Source organism: Tauraco erythrolophus, chromosome 2 (assembly GCF_009769465.1).
Source record: "Tauraco erythrolophus isolate bTauEry1 chromosome 2, bTauEry1.pri, whole genome shotgun sequence".
NCBI lineage: Eukaryota > Metazoa > Chordata > Aves > Musophagiformes > Musophagidae > Tauraco > Tauraco erythrolophus.
In genome coordinates, this window is record NC_141466.1 from 108896882 (window position 1) to 108924421 (window position 27540).

At 41.7% G+C, this 27540-nt stretch overlaps 1 protein-coding gene across 1 annotated transcript in view; it reads left to right on the forward strand.

The window, feature by feature from the left end:
* Positions 1-1679: 1679 nt before the first annotated feature.
* KCTD3 (potassium channel tetramerization domain containing 3) overlaps positions 1680-27540 on the forward strand; it is a 34294-nt gene continuing 8433 nt past the window's right edge. The window contains exons 1-12 of the mRNA XM_086629430.1: positions 1680-1753; positions 6108-6161; positions 7587-7632; positions 8564-8637; positions 9114-9172; positions 9361-9441; positions 10136-10276; positions 11548-11638; positions 14846-15036; positions 18956-19071; positions 23315-23402; positions 23539-23655. Of these exons, the coding sequence (XP_086485556.1) occupies positions 1680-1753; positions 6108-6161; positions 7587-7632; positions 8564-8637; positions 9114-9172; positions 9361-9441; positions 10136-10276; positions 11548-11638; positions 14846-15036; positions 18956-19071; positions 23315-23402; positions 23539-23655 (1132 nt within the window). The remainder of the gene's footprint in view (positions 1754-6107; positions 6162-7586; positions 7633-8563; positions 8638-9113; positions 9173-9360; positions 9442-10135; positions 10277-11547; positions 11639-14845; positions 15037-18955; positions 19072-23314; positions 23403-23538; positions 23656-27540) is intronic.

Here is a 27540-nt window from a genome sequence, read left to right on the forward strand (position 1 = left end):
TTTTTGATTTTCCCTTCCCCTTAGGCTGTAGGACAAAACACACCGTAGAAGCATCTGTACTAACATACTCAGAACACATTACAGAAGTGTTTGTAGGCTCCCTGCCTAAGCTTAGTACGCTCTGCTGGTTAGCCAATTATCCCAAGAAGCCTAACATGGCTGCATGTTTCTCTGTGATAGTGATAGGGACTTGTGATAGCGATAGGGCCTTGTGATAGCAAAGTCATTTCTCCAAAGTATTTCACTGCCTGGCAAAGGTACCTTGGTGAATTGGGCTCTGTGATATGACTAGAGGGATAAAACTTGAATTTCCAAGGTACGCAAGTGAGGTCGCCAGGTAACTTCAAGCAGTTTATTCCTAGACTAGTCACATAACTCCCTCAGCATTTTCAAAATATAACTTTTGAGTATGCTTCATCTCTATCCACGAGTCCTTGCAGAAAAACATTATGTTTAAATAGGGTGTAGATCCTCACAGTGGGTTTTTCACTTACAATAAACTAAAATATTGGCCACGTGTTTGCTGATTCCTCTCCTAGTTTGAGCGCAGGCATTCATCGTAAAGCCTACCCTCACAACTTTAAACCACAATTTTATTACTTCCTCTGCTAACCGCACTGTCATTTATTTCCTCCTCAACTTTCCTTCACTTGCTGCGATACATTTCTTCCCCAAACCGCACTGTGGGCTCAGATTTGTCACCTCTACAATTTCTTCCCTTTCGCGGGCGCAGAATTCGATTGACGAGGGTGGGCCGCGACCCAGGCTTTGAACTCCACGGTGCCACCGCTGCCTTCCCGTTGAGTTTTCAAGGAATTTTCTGTTTCTCTGTCTCCCTGCGCGGCATTGCCGATTACCGGAGGCGTGACCTCCCCAGCCCAGGGACCCTGCGGCGTCTTTATTTCACGCTGGAGTCGCGGGCGCCGGATGGCGGCACGGGCGGCTGCCCCCTTCCTTTACAAACACGGAGGACAAGAATTCCGCCTTCTTGGCTCCTTCCCCTCCAGGCGTGACGCCGCAGCCGAGGCGGGCGGGCTCCCGGCGGCGGCCTCGCCGCACAGGCCGGGCCGAGACAGGCCAGCCCGGCGCCTGCGGCGGCGGCGGCGGTGACACGGCCCCCCACGGCCGCCCCGTCCCGCCCCGCCCCGCTCACCTGCCCGCCCCGCCCCGCCGGCTCGCAGCGGGACCCCACCTCGGGAGCAGCCGGGCGCACCCGGCCCCTTCCGGGCGCGTCCCTGCCCCCGAGGGGCGTTGACCTGCTCCACCCCCCGCCCCAGCCGCCGCCGCCGCCGTGGGGGGATCCCCGCCTCTTCGCAGCCGGCCCCGTTCCGCGAACGGCTTGAGGTGTTTTGGCCCGCGCCGGTCCCGTTCCGCCCGCCCCAGGTGCTGTCGCGTTGCCATGGCATTTTCCGCTCGGACGGGGGAGGCGGCGCGGCCTGGCTGGGCCTGAGTGGCGCGGAGCCCGCGGGGCTGCAGCTTGGCCGGACGCGGCCGCTGACCCAACCCTGCCCTGCCCGCCGGCGGCCGCGGAGGGCTGCGCGGGCCCGCTGGCCGATCCCCCGCCTCCTCCTTCCCCGCCGCCGCCTTTGCCTGGCCCCGCCGCTGCTTCCCTCGACCCCGAGGTTCCGGCGGCGGGAGGCGGCGGCGGCGGGCGCCGGCTGGAGCAGGCGGCGGGGAAAATGGCGGGGAACGGCGGAGGCTTCGCTGGCGCCGGGAGCGGGGAGATCATCCAGCTCAACGTGGGCGGCACCAGGTGAGCGAGGGCGCGGGGAGAGCGGGCGGGCGGGCGGAGGGGGACAGGCCCCCGGCCTGGCCGGCGGGCCGCTACGGTCCCGCGGAGCGGCGGGTGGCGGCCGCCGCGTTACTGGCGGGCATCGCAGCGAGGGGGAGCGGCGCTCCGTGCAGCCGGCCCCCGCCGGGCTCTAACCGAAGGGAAGCGCTGCCCGGCTGGTGGGCTGGCCCGGCAGCCGCTCCGTCCCCGGAGGACGGCGGTGCTGGCTCGCCTGGAAGCTGTCTGTCGGGGCTCCGTGCCCTGGACGCGGTGCTGCCTCCGGGAGGCCTGAATGAAGCTTCACCCAGCGTGTTGCGGGGGAGCTGAGCCCGGCGTACCGAATAGGGGAAGCAGGGGGAGTCCTGTGTGGTGTCTACCTGCAGTGTCTGCAGTTTATAGATACGTACTCCAGTAACGAGTCTCAGGGACTCTCTCCGGGTATACTGCTGCTTCAGGTGAAGAGGACGGAGAGGTCTGCATGGCTATCAGATCCGTAGGCTGCCCCTGATCAGTCTGTCTGGCAGCCTCAGAGACTAAGGTGTTGAAAAGGTCGGTACGATACTGCCGCTGTCAACCAGAATAAAGTATTGTATTGTGTTTGAATGTACGCTGGAAGAGTGGAAGATGGCATATGTGAACGTTTTAGCAGATTGAGACAGAGAACTGTGGGACAGTACGCAGAGAATTCTGTGTTCTGACCACACAGAATCTGTGTGATAAATAGGGCAAATGTTCCTGTCAAAAGTCTCGCGCACAAAATCATTCAGATTACCGTAACTAGTGGAAACTGATGTGTCTTCCTGAGTCTATGCACAATGTAAAAGCAGCTATTAGTAGTAGGAACTACTACTATTTTAAGAATTTTCTTGCATTACCCAGAAGGTGGACTCATTCTTATAACTAAATTGTGTGTTGCAGCCTTTCTTAAAGGAGGGTGCCATAAAAATAGATGCAGAATTCCTTTGTTATAAGAAGACATTAAGAACCTGTTTCAGCTCAGAGAAGCTGCTTGCAACTTGCATGACCAGATCTCACCTATAATGATGCTTTCACGATGACTTTGGTGTTGGCTTGGACCAGTTTTGTGTTACACTGAATAAGGTTCTTCAGTGGACTCTGTCTCTGAAAGGCCGGATCATCTTTTAGATTTTTATTACAAGTGGAATCACAAAGATGCTTTAACCTCGTAATTTAAAATAGATCTTACTTATTAAATATGTCTGCAGAGAACAGAGAATTATGTACAGGGCATGGATCAGGGAAGAAATACACATCCTCGGAGGGCTTGTCTACACAGAGAAATACAAAGAATAAAGCAAACTAACAATTGTATGTATTTCATTTCTAGTTGAAGGGCTAGATTCTAGTCAACAGGTATCATTTGGATGTAAGGAGTAGAAAATACGTGCGTAGACATTTCCCTTTTAATAAGGAGACAATGTGCAATAGTACCAGCCTTCTGTGTAAGAGATTTTGGTCTTTTGCAAGCTCAACTACCCTTGGAGTGCCCATCTTCTCTGAAAAATACATCTGAGCCAGGTTTTTCAGCTTGCGAAGGCAGGTGACACAAAGCTGACACTGGAGTGGATGATCTGGACAGTAAATGAGGGAGCACACATTTTGTCCTCTTAGTTTCTGCTACCCTTACTAGAAACCTGAAACTATTAGGTTTGCTTGTAGAGTTGGGTGAGAAGGGGAAATTAGCACTTGCCTCTGACAGCAGTTATACTTTGGAGGATGTAGTACAGAGACACCGTGTTCTGACATGAGGTTCACACTACTCCCTGGGACTGCCAGAGCTTCTTTGTTGTGTGCAGTTGTTCCAGCAGTTCCTGATCTCAGGTTTTGTGGATTCCTTAGTTAGGAGCACGAGCTTCTTGCAAGTTAACATTCACAGAAATGACTGTAACAAATTAAGTGAATTTGCTTGACCCTTTACCTCCCTCTGGTTGTAAAATAACTCTACAAGCATAATAGACTATGAAAATAGTTGTTTTATAACTAACACTTAAGTGTGTCTTTCCAGTTGCCTATATTTTCTTTGAAATAACTGTGGTAGGCTGTCACCTGCTTTAGAGTATTTGAGGATATTGCACTGGGTTTACCTAATATTCCTGATATGATGTCTATCTGACCACTGCATGGTAGCTGCATGGAGCTGCAGAGGCACTTATGTGCGTAAATGTTGCTAGCTAAACTTCTTTCCACATCCTGGGAAGGAGAACTCTGTCTCGTTGTTTACATAGTTAGTGTGTGTGTATCATAAAGTGTTCTGAAGTATATGTTAGTATGAAGTATTGCTAAACTGGTACCAGAGTGCCAAATCATAGACAGAAAATCCTTATGCTATCTAAACCCACTGATTATGCAAAGCAATAAAATTGCAAGGAGATGAGCATGGAATCAGTTGATGGCTCCTTTTCCTGTGCCCCTTAGTATGTGGCTTGTTCTTCTGGCACATCTTCTAGTCCTGCATGTTTTGCTACTAAGCTCTTTAGCTGACTTAGAAAATGCTAGAGAGGAACTCAGCTGGTCAAAACACCAGCAAAACTTCAATCTTAACAGCTCTGAGTAATTGACTGTCGTTCACGTGCCTATATGCAAACATACCTTCAGGTCAGAAGTTGTGGTGTATTGAGAAGATAGTACCATTGACTCCTCAAACATCAAACGTTTGTTTAAAGATCCTGAATGTCTTCATGGTCTCGTCAGACTTTTTTATTGCTTCAGAATTAATTTAGATTTTATCATTCAGTGTTGTAGAACATGCCAGTTAGCTGTGGTTATAGTATTTTTTCCATGTCTGCCTATACACATCTTCCTGGTAAACTGTAAGACCTCTGTTTTTTTTGTTTGTTTCTTTTCTTTTTTTTCCTAAACCCCACAAAAATAATTGAAAGTTGTAAAGTATTTAAAGTATCAGACAATAAAAGTCTTTAGCTTGTAAAGACCTTTAAAAGGGCTAACTGGTGATGCCCCATCTGTTCCCATAGTTACAAGCACAGTTCAGATTAATCTTGGATAAAATTAATTTAACAGTTTTGTATTTTGCACATATTATAGTTAAGTAAATCATCCCTTACTCTTAAAGTAGAGAAGGGCAGTGATCTGTATTACTGATGAAAAAAGTTCTGCAAAACTGCAAATATACTTAGAAGTCACTTTCCATTTAAATAGCTAACTGTGTTTATTCTCTTTAATTTCTTGAAATTTTTTATTTTTTCTTTTTTTTTAGAAAAGACTTTGTACATGTTTGTGCTTAGAACGCTGATACTGTAGATTTTCTGTTAAGAACAGATTTGTCATTGTTCAGCTTGCAGTGAGCAGCTGCACAATCCGTGTGTTATGCAGAATGATAGTTCCATATAGCCTTTGTGTTTCTGCCTCTTAGGGGGTATAAAGCAGTGGGGTTTTTGTTGACATCTTTTTTTCTCCAAAACTTGAAAATACAAGCAGTGAAAACTAGATAAATTATGATTATTTTTATTCCAAAAATATTTTGTAATGTACTGTACTATATGGAAGATTGTAATGGAATTTTAATTTTGCATTTCCTTTTTTGATTCCCATTAATGAAGAGGTCACCAAAGGTTTCTTAAGAAGTTGTGGTACTAGTAAGAGGATATGTACAGTCAGAGAGTTGACGAGGAGCATGAACTCATTGTCCAAGCTGCCAGTCCAGTTGTCTTCCTTCATGTTAAATCAAAACCAGAAGTGTAAAGGAGTTCGTAGTTATTTATTATGTAAAATACTGTCTGGCATTATAAATAATACTATGATTTATGTTTTTTCATAATATCATTGTGGTTCACAGTAAATACTTTCCTACTTTTACCTGTTATTTTGGGACCTTTGGCCTCTAAGAGGGTCCAAATAGCAACATAGCAAATAATTAAAGTTACTGTAAAATATTAACTTGAACCTTACTGTAGTCTTTTGCAGGGGACAACGTAGCACCTTTTGAGTCCTAAGTAAGGATAACATGGAGTTAATGACAAATGTAGCACACTTCATAAACTCTTATTTTAGTGGCTGCTTTTTTGATGCAGTTTTTTTTGCAAGCATTAATGTTGACAAAGTATGAGAAGCAGAAAATGTAGGATGTTTGGAACAGTGTGTTACAAATACGTGAAGAATGACATTTTTGGGATCTCAGGACAGTCCTGCTTTATGCTTAAGGACAATCTGTCCAAAGAGTTGGCAACCTCTTTGACTCTGTGCAGGCATTTAAATGTTCTCAAACTTCCCTTTATGGGATAAGTGAAAAGTATTTTGATATATCAGCCTTCCTTCCAATTGTAGAGCTGATTCTAATCTTGTAACTTTGGTTTCCTAGGTTCAGCACCTCAAGACAAACACTGATGTGGATTCCAGATTCATTTTTTTCCAGGTATTTGTAATATATCATCACATTAGACAAAGACAAATTAACAGTAATTTTAAAAAAAAAAGAACATATGTTCTTAATTTATGCTCTAAATAGTGGGGTTTTTTTCCTTAATGCTTTTTCCCCTATCTCAAGTAGTGGGACAGATTAATTTCAAATAAGCTGTTAATCCAAAGTCATCTTCTGTCTTGAGTGGTGCTATGGCAACTTCTATGTGCTGAAGAGTTGTCACTTTTTAGATGGAGTGTCATGGAAATAAGGCTCAAGTCTGCAGGAAAGGGAGATGCCACTGACTCTGTGGCACTCTATTGCCACTTGTGATCTTATTGACCATACACAGTAGTACTGCCTTCAATGTTTTTTGAGTTATTGCTGTACCCTCAGTTGATATAAAGTTTGGAGGGTTTTAACTTGCGGTACAAGAGCTGTTGCATTATTGAACATCCTACTGCTAACTTTTATGTCGCTACCAGCACTACTTCTGTAGGTTGTGCTGCTGAAAGTTTGTACCCTTGTCATTTTGCGCTGTAGTTGCAGTACCTCTCTCACTCTAGTTAATCCCAAACAACATAAAAGAAAACCTAAAGGTTGCTTCCTTATGTTTAACTTTTATACTCTGGACTTCTTTCTTCATAAAAGCTTAAGCAGCTGACATAGGCAGCATTTCCTGCACTTGTTTAACTGAAATGTTCAGGTAAATGGAGTGCCAGGGAAATGTCACCTTCTTTGACGCATGGAAGGAAAGGCATAAGGAGGAAGACCCTTGCTCTTCCCCTGTCTCAACACTAAATATACTAAGAAGGTTGTTCTGAAAGTTATCTAGTACTGGCAAATCTCAGAGGTAATTGTTGTCCAGACTCAGATGGAATCCTGAATAAAACTGTTGACATTAGTTAGTTTGCTTCTTATCTGTAAAACAAGGTTTTGGTGTTTTCTACTGATCTGGAGCAGAAGTACTTTGATCTGATGGGAGAGAAACTTTGAAGTAAAACTGTGTAAAAACTCATCCACCCCATTCTTGCCCAGTAAGCCCTTGCAGAATGGATTGTTTACTCTTCCTTTTTACTTAAGCAGCTTTTACCAATTTACGAGATTGTAACAGACTGAGTTACAGCCCTCTGAGTGCCTGGGAAAACTTTTCCATCCTTTCATGCTAGGCCTTGTGTCTGTTTTCTTTGGGAATCTGAAGGTCCTTATGGTGCACCTCTTAGGCTTTCCTCAGATGTGCATGCACTACTCCTTTGTTCAGGAGAGATACTTCACCCTCACCATCATTCTGCCTTACCAAGGCAGTTTTCTTTGCTCAGCTGCACTATTTTACCAAAATGCAACCTACAGCACACAGAGAACAAACTGACTGTGTTGCTATCTTGTATTTGTGTTAGTACATTTCTGAGGGACATCTAATGAGGATTTCCTGTGTTCCAGTTTGCTGAGTGGAAGAATTTCTACGCTGAAGGATGAAACTGGTGCTGTGAGTAATAAACCTACCGATAACTCATTAATTTGATGTTAGGCTTTCAGTTAGGTTCTCTCCTAAACAATATTCACTGTGGGTGCTAATGGGAGTTGTGCTGCCTGAGTCAGCTATCCTAAAAGCATGGAAAACAAATGGCAGAATGAATGAAAAACGTTCACCTTCCTAGACTTTTAAAAACCTGTTTCGTTTTTTGCCAGTATTTTCTTTCACTGTTGTATTCCATAACCCCTAATAGGAGCGTTATTGCTCAAGCCTACGTTTTAAATGCTGACAGCCTCATCTCTGCTTCAGAGTCCATGAAGATTAATGTTCAATTGGACTTGACCTTTTGTTCGCATTCTGACACTTATCACTCCAATAAGAACTTAGAAATAATTTCAGAATGTTGCCATGTATTTTCCTTTTCTTTTGTTAGAAATATCCTATTCTCTCTCTCACAGTTTCAAAGCCTAGGTGCCATACTCCTCATGCTATTGTGTGGGAAAATGACTGTTTGGGAGTATCTAATTTGGTTATATCTAATGAAGATTTAAAGTAGTGTTTTCTTTTTTTCCTACTGAGCAAAATACTTTTTAATATTCTTGTTTTTTACATTTTTGATTAGAACAGGATAAAGGTGTCTCAGCTGTAACTATGTGAATGTCATGCCACCAAAGTCTGGTCTTTAAACTTTTCATGAAAATTGGTGACATTTCTGGGTTTGTTGCCCATTGATCTTTGTGGAGACTCTAGAACTTAAAGAGTATGTTTATTAAGTGCTGTCTATTTGCAGCAGTGTTTGTACAAGTCTTTAAGAATGTTGAGTTGTGTTTATCTGCTGACTGCCTCATCTCCAACTCCTCTTTGCCATGCTTAGTATAAAAAAGCATTTTAGTTAACAGTTGCTCCATAGTAATGCTAAAAGTACCGCAATTTTTCTTTGCAGATATTTATTGATCGAGATCCAGCAGCATTTGCACCCATTTTAAATTTTCTTCGCACAAAGGAGTTAGACTTACGGTAAGAAGTTCTAATTATTTCAAGTGAAAATGAATTTGATCAGATGCATTAGAAAACTTTTTCAAATGAGGATTGTTCAGTTTTACTCAGCTAGGTGTGTGCCTAGTATATGACTCAGCTCCCTGGTAGATCTGGGGCCATGTCTAGAGTATACATACAGAGTAGAGGAGGCAGAAATGGCAGCATTATATCTTGTTAGTGGATTCTTGTAATTTAAACCACTTATGGTGATGCATTTCTTTATTTCTATATCCTTGTTTTTAATGAAAGATAATACTAAGATCACTTTGAAATCTCAAACATCAACCTGTTGAATGCAGTTGGTGGTAATTCTGTAAACTGTCAGGTAGCTTGATGCTCACATTGTGTAATATCTAGTTATATGCAAGTATTTATATTCAAGGTATCGACTCACTCTGTCCTTCTGTTTTTTGTTGGCTTTTTTTTAATTTTGATTTTTCTTTTTCTTTCTCCAGTGGAGTGAGTATTAACGTTCTCAGGCATGAAGCTGAATTCTATGGAATCACTCCCTTAGGTAATTTTTTATTTTTCATTTTTAATATGAGGTAATTTAATTTAATACTACAGTAATGACCCACTTACAAGTCCTGGGCAGTTGTGACCCTGAAGATTTTCAAACCTACTGATAGAGAAGGCTATTTGAAATAATGTAATGTTTCCTGGGAAGTGAAAGCTATGGTCATATGTGGTTTGCCTCCTCAGTGAGAAGATTGCTTCTATGTGAAGAACTGGAACGGTCATCTTGTGGCAGTGTCCTTTTTCATGGCTACCTGCCTCCACCAGGTATTTTTGTATTCACGGTCAGATGTTAACTTGCACTCACTGCTTTAGTTAGTAGAGGCAATTGGCTGAGGTAGTTACTCTAGCTGTCAGACTGTCCAGAAAAGACTTTCTTATGCGAAGAGTAAGAAGAATGGTTGAATTGGACATAGTTCTGATTCAAAAACAAGGCTTTTATCCTTTTGCTGAATGAAATGGCATATTTAGGTTACTGGGTGGGGTGGCATCTTAATATTAAGCAGGCTGTGGTTGGTGGTAGACTAGAGTAGAGGTTCTTCTAGTATGTTTCAGTTAAATGTTATTCATATGGACTGCTTTCTTCTTGCTGAATGTACAGTTACTTTAGGTGCCTTGAGTCTAGATGACAAATCAGCACAAATGAACTTTCTGTAGCAATAAGAGATTTTTACTTCTGTATAGAGACGAACACAGTTCATATGTTAACCTGAAGACTAAGGGATATCTAGGCAATTGTTGACAAGGTGTCTGAAGATAGTTCCTTAAACTGTGAATATCAAGGTAGAAAGCAAAAGCCTTTTCTGTTTTAGTATTAGGACACTGCCCAAGTCTTATAGCAGACAAATTAGACTTTGGATCAAAACGCCCAAGTATTAATCCTGTACTTTGAAAGTGAATGAATATCTGCTGTATCGCTAAGGTTTATGAAGTCGGACAAAACATCTGTTTTCTTTTATAGGCATTCCCAACCGTAAAATAAATAATACTGGTGGGCCACCGGCTGATGTTAGGACTGGTCAAAACTGCTCCGAGGGTGAGATTCATGGAGGTGGTGTCCAACCTACCCTTGCTGGTACTGGGGAAAGTACAGTCAGGCTAGGTGAGGAATGTCAGTTTTAAAACCAAAACAAATTGCAAAGATGATTGTCACTGGGAAATAAAAAGTGAGTGACTATTTCTGGTTTCAGTCTGTTGTTCTTTGTTTGTATGATCTTAAATTGCTGAATGCTTATTTAAACAATATTCCCTATGCAGTATTTAAGGCTCACTGCTGCACAATCAAGACATTAGGCTGAGAGAGAGGCAAATCAAAGTTGTTCGTGCAGTCTTAGTATGGCTCTTTAGATAAATGCTTACACTGTATTAAAGCTATGATAAAAAACAGCCAGACTAGTGTCTATTTAGTCTTTATTGAGGACCTCCTTCCTGCTCTTGCACCTCTTCCTTTCTCTGGATGCCTCTCTTGCCCTGCAAGAATTGACTCTTCAGGGCAAAGGTAGTCTTCAGTTGTTTGATAATATAGAGTACTTTTCTTATAAAATATATAAAAACTATAAACAAGATAGACTTGAATTCTGTCATTTTCCAGTTTTCGACTTTGCAAGCAAAATGATGCTGTTAGAAGTGTTGCATTTCTGCTATAATTGTGTAAATTGTGGCAGTGTTGGGAAACTCTAGGGTATGTTAAAAGATGAATCTATATCCAGGTAATATGAAAATAAGCCTTGGATATGAATTGCTGATTCTTATTCCTGAGTTGCTGCAGATTTGGAAGAGAGCAGTCTTGGGCAAAATGAGATAGAAGATCAGTCTTTAGGCATTAGTTCTTTAGCATATCAATGCTGAGAGCTAAGTTGGGGCAGTACCATAACCACTGATCTCCAGTGGTATCCAACACTTCTGCCAAACCTAATAGTTATAGATCAGAAACAGGCATGCTCCCACTAGATAATAAATGGAGGAGCTACTGGAAATTTCAGTTTAACAGTCTGGAACAATAATAAAGAATTGCACCAACTATTTGGAAAGAACTTTTACAAAAGAGAGGACTTTTTCTTCTTTGATAACAATCTTCAAGTTTTTACCAGTTTAGCAGGCTTTAAACCTGAGGCCTGTACCTGCCTTTTTCTCTTTATGAACGCTTTGCATTGTATTGACTGAGATGAAATATCTTCCTTCCATGTAAGAACTGTAATAGTTGCAAGGATTGTGAGGGGTAATATTGCTAACTAGAATCTAGCTGAAAATGTTCCTTGAGAAACTTCATTATCAAAGTTTCTATTGCATACTCTAGCAGAGAGCTATATCCTTTTTTACATGTCTGTCTTATAATACCCATCACTTGACTGACTTTGGCTTTGTTGTTTTTAGGATTTCCTGTGGACCCACGGAAAGTCCTGATAGTAGCTGGCCACCACAATTGGATAGTAGCTGCTTATGCCCATTTTGCTGTTTGCTACAGGTACGAATATAGTTGTTTGCTGGGTTACAGGAATCTAAAAAGAATATGACAGTAGATCACATACATTCAGTCTGCTCCTATAAATATGAGTTGCCACGTTTGCTCTTGCAAATAAACTGCTCAATAGGAACTCAAATTTTGCTGCTTTTATGTCAATTCATGATGCTGTTGCAAAAGTAATAGATTCCAATTTAACTGCTTCAAAAGTCTGTTTTAAAGCAGGCTTTTACAATGAAAGATTCATTTAAAATTCTGCCTACTATATGGGTTTGAAAACAGTGTGTGAAGTTAGACTATCAAAGAACTTGAAACAATTAATGGATTTTTACTACATAAGTGATGAACCTTGTCTTAAACTTCAGGGTTTTTTTGGCTCAGCAAGCACTTGTTGCTTCGCCTGGATGGCTAAAAAGCGTCTTTAAATGTCTTGGAAACAAAGTGGCTATTTTTAAGATCAGGTGAAGATAAGTAACACCTTCATATTACAGAAGCTGTTTTTAGTTCACATCTGGTAGTTTTTATTTAATTAGTGGCCATCTTTTCAGTGAAAAGCAATGTTTTAACAAGAGCTGTTGCCAAAAACAATCTACCACTGCTGTCGTAAGTAGTATGGTTCCAAAACAGAAGGAAAAATAGAGAGTGTAATGTGGATAGCTTCTTTCTGGTTACTGCCAAGCTGAAGCCATAGTTTGCCTTTTTCACTGTATAGAATACTAATTTACTTGCTTTGATTTTGTAACTTAAATCACATCTAACTTGTCTCTTATATTCATCACTACAATTTGTTTTGCTTTAATTTGTACTAAATGTGACTCCTCTTGCTCTACTTAATGTTCACAATTATGCTTAATATGGTCTGACTGGAGAAAGAGGCGATGATTTGCAATTGTCTTTACGCTAAGTGTCCCCTCCTTTAGATTTTGTCTCTGACTGTTTTCCTTGGATGCTGGCTCTCTTAAGTATAGAAAAATCGTATCCTGGGCTGTATCAAAAGAAGTGTGGCCAGCAGGTCGAGGGAAGTGATTCTGCCCCTCTGCTCTGCTCTCGTGAGACCCCACCTAGAATACTGTGTTCAGCTCTGGAGTCCCCAACACAAGAAGGACATGGAGCTACTGGAGCGGGTCCAGAGGAGGGCCACAAAGATGATCCGAGGGCTGGAGCACCTCTGCTATGAAGACAGGCTGAGAGAGTTGGGGCTGTTCAGCCTGGAGAAGAGAAGGCTCCAGGGTGATCTTATAGCAGCTTTCCAGTACCTAAAGGGGGCCTAGAGGAAAGCTGGAGACAGACTTTTTACAAGGGTGTGTAATGATAGGACAAGGGTCAATGGATTTGAACTGAAAGAGGGGAGATTTTGATTAGATATAAGGAAGAAATTTTTTACATTGAGGGTGGTGAGGCACTGGAACAGGTTGCCCAGAGAAGTTGTAGATGCCCCATCCCTGGAAGTGTTCAAGGCCAGGTTAGATGAGACTTTGGGCAACCTGGTGTAGTGGAGGATTTCTCTGCCCATGGCAGGGGGGTTGGAACTAGATGATCTTTAAGGTCCCTTCCAACCCTAACCATTCTATGATTCTAAGTCAAAGATTCTGCCTCTTTCCTGTCTGGTAATCTACTTAGACTTATTACCATTGAACTTAAGTTATTAGTGATGCTTTTGATGAAGAATGTCAGCCTTGAACCGTTGCTGAAAGAGGATACAGGTCAACATGCCAATTTAAAATGCTGTTTTTCTTCATAGTGACTCAAGGTAGCAGTCTTGTCTTGATTTGCATGCCTTTTCTTCTAGAACTTGATTGACTCAATGATCTTAAAGGTCTTTTCCAATCTAAATGCTTCTATGATTTTATGAATACAGTAGTGAAGTTTTCTCTCCTCCATTCTGCTTTTATACAGCTTTGGTAACAGGTTTTTTTTCCCCTCTCTGCTGTATCTTAATACCTGTCTATTTTTTTATTGCTTGACAAGTGAATTTGCCCAGACTTTTTTTTCATATCTAGTGTTTGAGGAGACAACATACACTTAAAACTACTTCCCTCTACCCACAAATTTTAATAAAGCTTGCTTATACTACTATGCTGAAGTCAAGTGATGTAAATTTCAAGATTCTTGTCAGAATTATTTTAATGTAAGGGCCAGAATCACTTCTCAAAGTAAGTGTTAATTTGTAGTGGAGTGTATAGTGAATTTTGTGCAGTAAGAAATTAAATCTATTCAGATGTTTAGTTTTGTGACTTTCTTGTATGCTGCTTGTAACAGTTACTATTTAAATGCTTAAGATAATTATTTCAGTAAAAAGCTACAGCAAAGCACAATGCATCCTAAAGATAGTATTTTTCTTCCCTTTGAAGTACAGCAGAAGTCTTCAAAACTTGATAGTAAAGCTTGTGAGAACATCTTGGTTGCCTTTAAAGGTTTATGGATATTGCAGTTCTGCTCTTAAGTCACTTCACTGCAATTTCTTTTGCATGTTGTATGGGTGGAGCACCGTGATCTGTGGTGCTTCATCTCCAGGCAGGATGCAATGCTGAAGTGAAAGAATGGCAACAATGGCAAAAAATACTATAGATATGTTTCTGCTTTCCATATTAACATGTATATAATTTGACTGCTTAGATTTACTGTGCTCTAGTCCAGTTGAAAAGTATCTAAATTATTGCCTAAAATTAAATCAGACAAATTGTGCTTTTCTGGCATCATGTAAGTCTTTAAAATTGCATGGGCAAATTCTCTAAAAATAAAGGCTATAGTCAATTCAGTATAGGCCGTTTACAGTATACAGTAAACAGAAAACATGACTAGATAGCACAGCTTTATGCTAGAGCATGACTGGAGGTCTTACATGATATGTAAGACACCTTGCCTCTGGAAATTAGTAGAGATTTCTTCTGAAGTCTTATGCTGAACCTCATTCTTTAGCATTTGGCTAGCCCAGGCTTTTGGCTTGGTCTTGTAACTTCTGTGTCAGATGTACTTGTATGAGGAATAAGCCCAGCACAGGGCTCTAGTAACTGCAGAGCACTGAAATAATATGCAGTATCAAACTTTAAGTAAAAAAGACAGCTCTTGTAGACGATAGTGCTTAACTGGCATTTGAAGTTTTATGACTTATCCTGTAAGAGGGGGTCATCCAAATTGGTTCAGGCTTAGTGAGTTGTCTGTTTCTGAATCGCTAATGTCTGCTCCCTGTTCCCTCCTCTGCCCTTCCAGAATCAAAGAGTCATCTGGGTGGCAGCAGGTGTTCACGAGTCCCTATCTGGACTGGACAATTGAGCGAGTGGCTCTCAACGCAAAGGTGGTTGGAGGACCTCATGGAGACAAGGATAAGATGGTTGCAGTTGCCTCAGAGAGTAGCATAATCTTGTGGAGCATTCAAGATGGTGGTAGTGGCAGTGAAATCGGTAACTGTAATTGCCTGCATATTTTTCTTTTTTGTGTGTGTGTGTTTAACCAAAAAGAAGTCTGTGACATTATTTTGAGGTATGTATTCTCTGTAGTGTTCAGTAATCACTTTCACAAAGTGACAAAACAAGCTATAGTTGCTACAGCAACCTATTAGATCATGTTAACTTTCTTCTCTGTTGTGCTAGAGAAATCTATTCTCAAAATCAAAAAAGATGGAGAATAAAAAAGTAGTCTGTTTACTGAAGAGATACTAGCTAATACTTACTGTTCGGTTTGAGGTTTTGTGTGAAGATGCAAATTAAGAGTTAAACTTTTCCCTGCACTTGTGTTTGAATCTAGGCCATAGCACAAAGGAACAAAGTTTGAGATGGAAAGCTACAGAGATTTGCTCTTTTCTTTCCATGTCTTACTAAAGCCATGTTTTTACATGGAGATGATGAAAATGTTTCACTTCTCTGTCAAATGTAGTTCATAAATGGAATTTGGAAGATGAAAATTTCTTGATTTTGTAACTTGAGTGTCTAGGTAAGGAAAAGGCACAGCCTGCTGCCTACAAAGCATACAGGAATTAGTGCTCGTACACCTTGGCACTGAGGGACACGCGATTAGGGAGGCTTTAGAAAGAGCAAGAAGACATCTTCAGAAGTAAATATTCCTTTGTACTGATCTGATGGCTTATCTGACAAGTTTGGGAGGCAGCGAAGGAAACGGTATTAGGAACTTCCTCTAGCCTAATTCCTGGTGTTTGAATCATTGCTGTTATGCCAGTAGAGTCTGTTTCCTCTGGCAGTGGGTACTGCTAGTAAAGTATGACAGCAGTCTCCTTATGTGGACACTTTTCTCTGAAACTTAATGCTGAGTTAATTTGTTATTCGATGTATCTCTGTAGTTGAAGTCGTGAGAATTAATGTGGTCATTAATTGAAGTCAAAATGACCAAATTCAAGTTTTGACTCGTGCCTTTAAAGGAGGAGCTTACTTGAAAGATACTCAGGCAATTTCTAGCTATCTTTAACAGCTGTTGCTTTTTTTTCATGCTTGACTGAATGGAAACACCAAGTTAGATTTGAAGATGGAGAAGGGCAAAGGTCTTGCCTGCGCTAATGCGGCCATATGCTGCTCTTTTACTTGTGACTCAGATTTCTTGTATGTAATCATGGTCAACAAAACAGAAAAGAAGCTTCCATTGTATTTTTTTTTTTTAAGTGAAAGCTTTGTTTAACAGTTGAATGTGAAATATCCCTATTAAACAGGGAATAAATACTATACTTGAGAAGCCTTTTCTTCTGTTATGCTCCCCTTGACCAAATCTTAAAGGCACGGAAGAGTTAGTGTGACAGCTGTACTCCTGTAATAGGCTTTGCTTTAAGCACTACACTATTACATTCCTCCTGCGTTTTCTGGTTTGACTTAGCTGCTTGTGTTGCTTTGGGAATTGCAATAAGATACATGAAGCAACATCTCAAATTTTTGGAAATCAAGTGCTAAGAGAGGCAAAAACCATAAGTGGACTTTGACGTCATATAAAAACTCTAAAATATGCCAATATCATAAGGTTCTGATAACTCAGACTATGACTGAACATGGCAACAAAACTGAAGAAAACGCTTTTGCTAAACAGGCTGTACTGCATTGAAGTGACTTTGTGAAACAAAGGAAATGCCACTTGGGGCTGGAGGGAGCAGGGACAAAGTGCCTACAGGATTGAATCTTTAGTCTGACTAACATTGAACAAAACGTACTGCTCCTCTCTTGGATAATAGGTCATGCTACTTCGTTTAAAAAAACCCTACTATTTAAACCCTACATGATTATTTTAATAACTTGAATATAGCGGTCTTGTTTCCTTGTAGTGGCAAATGCTTGCAGTCCTGCTTTGTGTTAGAGGTATAGAAAATTGCTAGCACCTCCTGAAAGAAACTCCTTGTTCCAAAGGGTTGTTGGAACCTGGCGACACCATCCTCAGAAAATTGTGTGGGCTGGCATCTTTGTGATAGAGCTCTCCCAGAGCGCTCTCTTTCCTTTCAATATTACTTACATAAGACACTGCTGCTGGATTGCTGCTGTAAGCAGTATTTTACTGAGAGGGACCCTTAAGACAAGAGCCTGTCATTACGTATAGCGTTGTCTCCCCTGTGGATTGGTCTCAAGATTGTTGAGTCTAAGTAGGACTGACACTTCAAATTCCTCCAGACCATTCAAGCTGTCTTCCTTGATTTCCTTGAATCTCATCCTTCTCTGGAGTAATCAATTCTAGTTGTTTCTGTGGATTTTTTTTATTGCCTTTTTCATGTGCCTTTGTACTGCTGAATCTTATCTGCATTGAACGATTATACTTTGCCCTGGAAAACAGTTTAGTATCCTAATTAAAACATAAGTATATCTTCCAGCTTTCTGAAGTTGCATAACAGAGGGCTGCTTCTTGGATGGGACTGGCACTCTGTTCATCTGAATTTGTCCAAAACAATGTCGGGTAGTTTTCCGGCTACTTGTTTTAAAGTTTCCAGCTACTCTGGTTTTAAAGACAGCTGTCTGCTGCTGCACCAGTTAAAGTATATTGGTGAGGAGTAATATAAATATGTAGAGTCAGCAGTATGGAATAGGAAATTTGTGAGTGAAGCTTGACACTTGATAGTGTAATGTATCCTGAGCAGTAAAGAGTTTTGTACTTATCAGGTAGGAAAACTTAGCCCGGAATTACTTGCAAACTGAGTTACTTACAGGGCCAGTTTGCTGGACTTCATAGCTGGCAAACTTGGAAATTATCTCAGACCTTTTTAGTTTACTGTGACTTTTAAATACATGGTACAATAAACAGTACAAAAGGTAGTATGCTATCCAAGTTTGCAGTTCAATTAAAAATATTCATATTTGATTCTATAATGAGACTAGGAAGCTCTAAAAAGGGGACAGATTTTGTTGAAAAGCTCGAATGTTAAGGTCTGTTATAAGCATAGTCATCAATGCCTGTCATCTTCTGCAGTGTTTTGATTTTTATAAAGTGAAATGTTCTTGTTGCCACATTTGCTTTATTTTGAAGGCCAGCATTTTGCTGGTAAGTATTATCTTCCATGTTTTGAATAGTATGTGATGATTGGTGAAACTGGTTCCCTAAATAGCTTCAATTTTTAATAGTCTGTATGCTCTACCGTGTACTGTATACTGTAACCAAACTTAAGATCTGGAGATGAAAAGAAACAGAAAGAAAGAAGGAAGTAGGCTTTTGCAGGCTGCTTGTTTTTCCAGGTTAAAGTATTTTTGCTAAAACAGAAATTTGAATGTATTCAAGTAGTGTCACGTTGGGGCTGTTAAATCTTTTCCCCGGAATACGGATGAAGCCTTGTAGCTGTATTTAGTTTCTAAAATATGTTTTCAGACTATGTCTGTTTGATTGGACTTTAAAAAAAAAAAAAGGCAGTGAGAACTTAAATGGTAGTTGCAAATTAGTATGGCACAAATTCGTCTGTCTTGCAAAAACCATGAAATTACTGCTTCTTAAATGACACTTAATAGTCACAGATAAAAAAAATAACAACAAAAAAAAATCCTGCATCCTGTAATAGGTTTTTTAATTTATTTTTTAGTGCCTTAGGATGCGTAAAGCCATTTGAGAGCTTGATGGCTGTAGAAGAATAAGGAATATTTCACATGGGCTTTTCTTCCCTCTCTTTCCTCCTTTCTCCTTCCAAAGTAATGATTGCATCAGCAGAGATGACATCATGCTGCCATTTAGTTTAATGGAACCCAGTTGGCTGCTTGAATGGTACCTCACCTAGTACACTGTAAACCCAGTTTTGGCCGTTCTTTATTTGCCACTGTAATAAATGTGACACATGATAATAGTGGAAAGATTCCATTGTTACTGTTTTTTTCTCTTTATTTTAGATGAGCTTCATAGACTCTTCATTTTTTGTAGGAGTGTTCAGTCTTGGAGTCCCTGTAGATGCTCTCTTCTTCATTGGCAACCAGTTGGTGGCTACAAGCCATACAGGGAAAGTGGGAGTGTGGAACGCTGTGACTCAGCATTGGCAGGTATGTTCGATTCAATTTTCCGCATCACTTTTAATAAGCTGGTATGTCTTTCTAGTAAAATGAGAATAAAATAATCTAAAAGCATGTGTGAAATGCTTGTCACAGGGTTTTCAGTCTTGACTTGCGTTATGGAGTTTGCCACCTTGGTATCTGAGTATCCTGCCTGTGAGCAGAATGTTGAATTGTATGGTGGTAGTCACAAGCATGCTTTTTTGGCTTTCAAATAAAAGGACGTGGTGTGATTTGGAGTAATAAATGTCAAGTGTGTGTGTGTATTTGAAGTTTCTTGTGAGTTACAAACTTTGTAAAAAGTCACTGGGATTGTAGAAGAAAATAAATCGTGGGGAATGTGTGACAGCAATTTCTGCACTGTCTGAAAGAAGAATAAAACAAGTAAGGCAGTCTTGATATCTGAGGATCTCAAAAGTTGTTTTACAATGGAAGACTCTTCTTCAGCAGAAATATACACAGTGCTTTAAAGATCTGTCTTGCGTGTGGATGCTTCTGGCTGCACTGACTTTGTTCCTGTTGTCAGAATGCATATTAAATAGAGAGATCCTTGGAGTCTGTATGAGTCTGGGAAAACAGTCGAGCATTCTTGTGACTAACAAAGCTTGTAACACAGACAGATGTTTATCTTTGTGGCACAAAACCTGGATGCAATAAAAATCCCCAAATTGCTTTGCAAATCTCAAGAGCCAGAAGTGACCTGAGGCTGCTGCACTGTTGCTAAGTTCTGATTGAACCCTTCAGTGACAGTACTGCTAACAAATAACACAGACAATAAGGATGGGATAGCACTGCTTCTGCAGCAGAGAGACATGTTAGTATAGTGTTGAATTAAACAAAACATTGTTTAAAGCTCTGTTGATGCCTTGCAAAATCTTCTGTTAAGACATAACTTAATGCTATGTGACAAGCTGGCGTTTGGCAATCTTTTCTAAAGGAGCAAGTCATAAGGAATAAAAACCCGTGTGCCATTCATCACCTTTGTTTCCAGGGGGAGCTGCAGTAATCTTTCTGATCACATTAATGGTTCCTCAGTTTGACTATTCTTCTGGTGAAAGCATTTCTTACTGAAGAGTAGAAAATATTTAGGGGAGAGGCTTATCATAGGATCACAGAATGGTTTGAGTTGGAAATGACCCGTAAAGATCATCTAGTTCCAACCCCCCTGCCATGGGCAGGGACACCTTTCACTAGATAGGTTGCTCGGCGCCTCATCAAACCTGGTCTTGAACACTTCCAGGGATGGGGCACCCACAACTCCTCTGGGCAGCCTGCTACAGTGTTTCACCACCCTCATTGTAAAAAATTTTTTCCTTAGATCTAATCTAAGTCTACCCTCTTTCAGTTTAAAGCCATTGCCCCTTGTCCTATCACTACATGCCCTTGTAAAAAGCCCTTCTCTATATGCCAGGACGTCCTAAAACCAAGTTTTTTGCTTTCTAATTTTTTTTTTCCCCTAGAGAATGATAGTAGCTTCATTTAAAAAAACAAAACAAAAAAACAAACAACCACACAATGCAATAAAAGCACAAAACCAAAAGAACAAACAAAACCCAAAACGAACAAAAAAAACCCAAATGCAACCAATTTCAAGGTGCTTTCTGTACCTCAGGCTCTTCTGCTAGTAAGGAGAAAAAAGACCTATCTTCCTATAGATCTTCATCTCCCTTTAGAACATGTTCTTCTTGAAGAACCTCACAAAGACAAGTGGCAGAATTGTACCTCTGATCTTCAGATTCCTCATGAGAATGCATGATATTTGTGTAACTGCTTTCCATGAGTTGCCCATAGCTGTGGACTTAAGATGTAATGATATTTGCTGCAGTGAGAGAGGTTTTGAGGAATAGAATGTGCTAATGCCCCATTTCAGACCAAGAACTTTGTTTCCTTTTGGGCTTTCTTTTGTGATGCCTTTCTAAGTTCTGCTTTAAGGAGGCTTAGTTTGTGCAAAGCTATCCTTCCTTACACTGTGATTTTTATGTATTTGATGTATTACACCCTGAGGATGTAACTCTGACCTCTGGCTCTAATTGGTTCTGGCATCTTCTTCCTATCTTGGAGATTTGAGGTGGTTTCCCTAGTACGTATTCCTCTGGCAATGGTTCGGTTGCATTCAACAACAAGAGGAGGTTGTGGGTGTTAGATACATCAGAAGGAAATTCCTAGTATAGGAGAACTTAAAGGAAGCAGAATATTTAGTGTTAGAGAATAAGAGGTAACATAGAGCAATAGAGTATGACAGAAGAACTTAGTCTGTGAAGTGAGGATCCTCACTGGCCGTGTTTTGCCAATGACTGCTGTATAGTGTTGCTCTGTTTCCTAATGAAAGTTCACATCTTGGCAGATGCAATTTCTGAATCGCCTCTGGTGTTCCTATCTCTGCTGCAAAAGAAAGGACTCTCCTGGTTTTGTATGATCTCTCTGACTCAGTCAGTCAATCTCTGCTGTTGTCAGCATTGTGGATCTTGCTCAGACCTCTTCTTGCAGTTGTTTTGTTCTGCAAGGTGATGAGTAAAGTGGTATATCTGTTGATGGGTTGCCTCTACCTTTATTAGTTTTGTAAACTTTTTGCAGGTTGGAGAGCTTCTATATATACCTTTGATCTACAGAACAGAGAGCACGCTGCACCTTGATCCATGCACTCTTAGATGCTGTTTAGTTTCTTGCCTTTCTGCTCTTGTACTACTTCTTTAAAGTAGTCTGGGGAAAAAAAATAATGTTTTGAAACCAGGTTCTGTGGCCCAGATCGTTAAATGCCTTATCTCGTTAGGCATAGTATGAATTTGACTGTGGGGAGGGTAGAGTACTTAAACAGCTGTATCTGAAAAAGTACCATGTGAAAACATTGAGATCAAGCACAGCAATTTTTTTCAGTAATTGGAAAGGATCTTTCTCCAGGTCATTCAATTATCAGTTATATGGGGAAAATCCAAGTGCTTTCCAAGAACAATTTATTTTTAGCATTGGATCTATGCTGAATTATAGATGAACATAAGTGAGAGGGGCATAGTTCTTTAAACAAAGAAAGGAGGTAAACTGCCTCCTTCCCCACACCCCCCAGGAGACTATCCAAGAAGCTATATTCATGCTGTAGCCTTCTCTAAGGATAAGTGAGAGGCTTAGAATATGTTTTAGGGGCTTACAGACTATCCTTAGATTAGGAACGAGTACTCGTTTAGAGAGCTAGCTGTTTGGGGTGCAGGGAAGTTTCTTTCGTTGTTCTGTTTTGCTTTTATCCAACAGATTCATTGTAGGTATGTTGCAAATGATTTTGCAAGTCCGAAGCAATCAGAAGGATGCTGCTGGTCAGAGAGAAATGAGAACTTAAGCTGAAATTTCCAGGAATTAGTTATTCAGTGTCCATTAAGTAGACTGTCTGAAACACGCGGAGTACAGAAAAAAATGCTATGACTTCGTGCATGTTTGAGTGCTCTGGATAAAATGGCTTTTGGCTTTTTCTTCTTCAGGGCTGAAGCAAAAAAAGAATTGCTTGAGATTGGGGATCAGGCCTAGGATAAGCTAAACTTCTTTGCTTGAGATTTCTGTCCCACCTGAGGGGATAGGCACTCATTTTGATCCTAGAGGGCATTCTTAATCCCTCACCTGAAGTTGTAGACCAGTAAGTAAAATATGGCAGGGCTACCTTCCAGTTTACTTCGTGTGGATGTGTATTGGAAGTGGGACATTGTAACAGTACAAGAATGTTTTTCCCTTCGTTATATATCCGCTAGAGGTGATCTCCATAGAGGCTGGCAGAAGAACTGGAGGGACACAAGAACTGGAGGTACAGGAAGGCTTAGAGAGGCAACATTTAGTTCCTTTGCCCAGCAACCTCTTGAAGGAGTTGTCAGAAAGGGAGGAAGGGATAGGACAGAAAGTGTAAATTTCACTCCTTCTGCATATTGGATTAAAAAAATCCTCTTTTGAAGATGTAGTTTAGCTGCAACGCTCTTAAGTTGTGTCCCTTCACGTGGAGAAGGATCTTCCAGAGCAGTTGTGTTAACTTGGTCTGCATGAAATCCGTGAGTTAATATCCAGTTTGGTAGTGGAATGTGACATACCAGCAGTACTTTAAGAATGCCATTGTATGCGCGAGTGTGTGCACAACAGTTTCAGACCAGTAGCAGACTCAAGTGTTGTTAAACAAAATGTACCAAAATTGTCTGAAAATGGAGAAAGTAGCAACCTAACTTCTTGATTTGTTTTTTTTTTTTTTTCTTTCTATTCACACTAGGTTCAGGATGTTGTTCCTATCACAAGCTACGATACTGCGGGGTCTTTTCTGCTGCTGGGCTGTAACAACGGCTCTATCTACTATATAGGTAAGAAATGGGGGCAGAGTAGAATAAAAAGGAGATGGTACTGAGCAGCTTCATTTGTGCACTCTTTGGTTGCTCTAAGTTACATCAGAACAACTCTGTCTATTCAGAGTAATAAACAAATGTCTCTTCCCCACAGACATGCAGAAGTTCCCATTGCGAATGAAGGACAATGATCTTCTGGTGACAGAATTGTACCATGACTCCTCCAATGACGCTATAACAGCGCTCAGTGTCTACCTCACACCTAAAACAAGTCAGTATTCTGTCATTGTCTCTTCAGTGAGAGTCTGTTACAGATGTGGGGTTTTTCTTTTTTCTAACTGGACTTTTTCTATTGCTGCATAGCACAGCTAAAACAGGCAAGGACTTGACATAAACAATGAATTTTTCTTCATTTAATCATCTTCAAAGGAATGATGAACACTAGGCGGAACTGTTTCCCCTTACAGCTGTGCATAAGTATAAATAGGTACATATACTTACATGTATGTGTGCATATGCTTGTGCATAATGTACCTTTGCTGGTTTTAGGCCTTTTACACAAGATATGCACTTAGATTATGAATTATATTCAGCGAAATAGTTTATGGTGAACTGGGGGGGAGACAACCTTGCTGTTGTGTCTAACCTTATAAACAATATACTAAAACCATTTTCACAGGAAGCTGAATGATGCTTAGCTATTGTGTCTATGCATCCTTTTGTAATCACAGTGCAGCTATCTATTAAATTAAACCCACCCCTCAAAAAAAAATACACCAAACAAAACACAAAAAAAAACGAAAACAAAACAAAGCAAAACCCCAAAAAATCAAACTGGGACAAAGTGGTTACTCACCTAACTATACTGATACCACAGTGACCTTTTAACTATAATCCTCTGTGCTCTTTCCTTGCTCTCCCATTTGCCTCCCACTAAGGCAGAAAATAAACGGTATGTGGCAGGTATTGACCATACCACTGTGAGGAGTGCCAAAATATCCAATCACATGACTTTATCCATCTCTTCGTTCACTTCCAGGAAGGAGGAGAGAATGGGAGAGAAGGCTTCTGTTAAGACAGTGTTGAAGAGTGTAGTATGGAATTGAGCAAATGCTGGGTTTTTTTTAGTGGCAAAATGTCGGAGTGCAGATCCTTGAAGAGACTGCACGAAGAAAATCCTGTGTAAATAAGGACTGGAGCTCGAAAGTTAGGCCTCAGGGGCAGAATGCCCTTGAAGTTAAGGATAAGAAAACTATGCAGTATGATAAGGGAGTAGTGTTTGCTTAGAGCAGAGCTTCGCTAGGCGGGTACCTGTTTGAAATAAGCTGTTAAATATGACAAGCATATGTATCATCCAATAATGGTGTAGAAAAGGTGTGGTCTCAGGATTATTGGCAAATACTGTCTATATAAGCAATAAGAACTGCGCAATAAACGAGACTTCCTGCAGCTAACTCATATTGAGTCGTCTCAGTACTTCTCCAAATCCCTCTTCCGCATTATGGCGCCCGAACAGGGACGGGAAAAAATGAGCTGGACTCATCGTTTCACTCGGGACATTTATTACTTGTTTTGAACGAGTGTTATTTTAGCGGAGAAGGGACGGCGACCTTCAGGCGGCCCATCGGGGAAAGCCGGGCGGATCTACCCAGGCGGCCTATACAGGAAAGCCGACGATCCGCAGGATCCATTAAGGCGGCCCATCGGGGAAAGCCGTGCAGATCTACATACAGGCGGCCTATAGGGGAAAGCCGGAAGATCTGTAGGATCCACTGTCGCGGTAAGACGATGGAACGGGACGTTGCATTGTCGTTGTTGGGAAGCTTCTTAGAGAAGCGTGGATTAAAACTTGGAAAAAGATATTGGCCCCCCCTGATTGCAGGGGGGTATGCAAAAGATATTATCGGGAAACATGAAGAATTAGGAACCAAAGGAAAGAAGAAGTAAGCGACTGAAGAAAAAAAAAAAAAAGAAAAAAGAAAAAAAAAAAAAAAAAAAAAAAAAAAAAAAAAAAACAAGCGACAACTGCCTCAACAGGAGGAGGTAAGCGACTGGGAACAATGGGAAGCATGGCTTTAACAGAACATAAGTCTGTAGTTAAAGTGCTGACAAAGTGCTAGAGAAACCAGCACTACTAACAGTTCTGACTTGATAAAACTCCCGGTACTCCTGGTTTGGGTATCAGCCCATGTACTGGAGGCAAGCTCTTCAAATATATACATGACAAGGACTTGGGACACTATAGACGTTAAACTTTGGCGTGCAGCCACCTGTGGGGATGCTGCTGGCCTGGAAAAGTCATCATCGAATCTTTTGATCCAGGGCCCCGAACGAAAGACAGACTTATTTCTTTCCCCCTCTTCCAACGAAGTCGGTACACTGGCACCCCCGCGCCGCACCGCCCACCGCGCCCGGCGGCGCCCCGGGAACGCCGCTGCTGCTGCCGGCCGGGGCCGCGGGCGGCGTTTGCCTCGGCGCTGCCGCCCGTGCGCGGAGCGAGCCGCGGCTGGACGGGACGGAGACGCGCGGCGGGCCCCGCTGCGCCGGTTCGTTCGCAGCTGATGGTCCCTCGGCGGGAGGGGGCGGCGGCGGTTACGGAGCGCGAGCGGCCGGAGCTGCGGCAACAACAACAACAACAACGACAGCAAAAGGGGGGCCGGCACAGGGCTGCTGGGTCGTCATCGCCACCCTGCCCCCCCGCCCGGCTGAGGCGAGGGACGGCTGACCCGGCCCCCCCCCCCGACCCACCCCCCCCCCCTCCCCGCCGCTGCTGCCCCCCACCCGCCGGCCGCGCCTGGCGAGCGGCCGCTCCCCCGCCCCCCCGCCCGGCCGCTGCCTGTGGCCCAGGTTGTACCGAGAGAGCACATCGTAACTTGGATCGTCCCGATCGGCATCGCGGGAAATAACTAATCCTCTTCTGTTCCAGCAATTTGAACAGTTAATATCAGTGTTGCAAAACCGTAAACGTGCATATTCCATTGTACATCTGCGAGCGCACACCACGCTGCCAGGGCCTATAGCAGAAGGGAGCAGGCGAGCTGAGCCTCTCACGAGTGCAGCTCTGGTACCAAACTCGCTCATGCAGGCAAACATCTTGCATGACTGCTACCATCAGAATGCTAACGCCATTAGGTGACAATTTGGTATAACAAGAGAGTAAGCCTGCTCAATCGTACAATTGTGTAGTACCTGTCAAAATACGATCGTGCCACCAGTGAATGGTGTTAATCCTCGTGGTTTACGCTCGCAGGAACTTTTGGCATACACTTCTTATCAGACATATGTATTTTTGTCATCATAAGATATTGAGCATGTTACTGGTATTCTTTACAATCCTACTGGGCAACCGATCATAGAATACACACATGGTACCTTGGAGAATACGCTTTTAAAACAAGAATGATGGGGAAATCTCCCAATGAAACAATAGCTAAAGTGTTATAGGTGTTAAATCTCTAAAATCAAGAGCTAAATATTTTGGGATGAATAAAATGTCACTCATGTCAAAATCAGGCACAGGCAGGGTTACAGCAAGTAGCTTTCCAACAACTGACTGAATTGGCTAAGAGAGAATTAAGACGTGTCCCTGATTTTGGGGACAGGGGAGGCTTCCTTTGCTTCCATTCGGCAGGGAGCACAGGAACCTTATGAGCATTTCCTTGATCAACTACAAATGGCAGTTCAGAGATAAACAGAAAATCCGGCTACTGCAGATGTGTTGGTATTCCAGTTAGCCATTGAAAATGCTAACACAGGCTGCCAACAAGCTCTTGATCTTATCGGAAATCGGGCAAAAACGATTGCAGATTTAGTAAAGGCGTGTCACAATGTGGGCTTGAAACACTATAAAGCAAAATTTTGGGAACCAGCTAAAATCATTGCAGCTTCAATATTTGCACCAGGAGTTGGAGTGGCACAGGTGTTAACTACACTGAATAAGTTGGGTTGTTAGCTTGCAAAACAAACTAATGCTACAGCTTCTGCTTTATCAATGCTCTTAATTGACAGGATGGTTAAAATCTTTAATAAAGCAGACATTATATTGCTAGTAGTTCTTTTATGCATAGTAATAATCACCCCCTGCCTATTGTCACGCTCCCAGCGAACGGTACAGAGTACGGTTCATCAAGTAATGGTCATAGAAAAACAAAAAAGG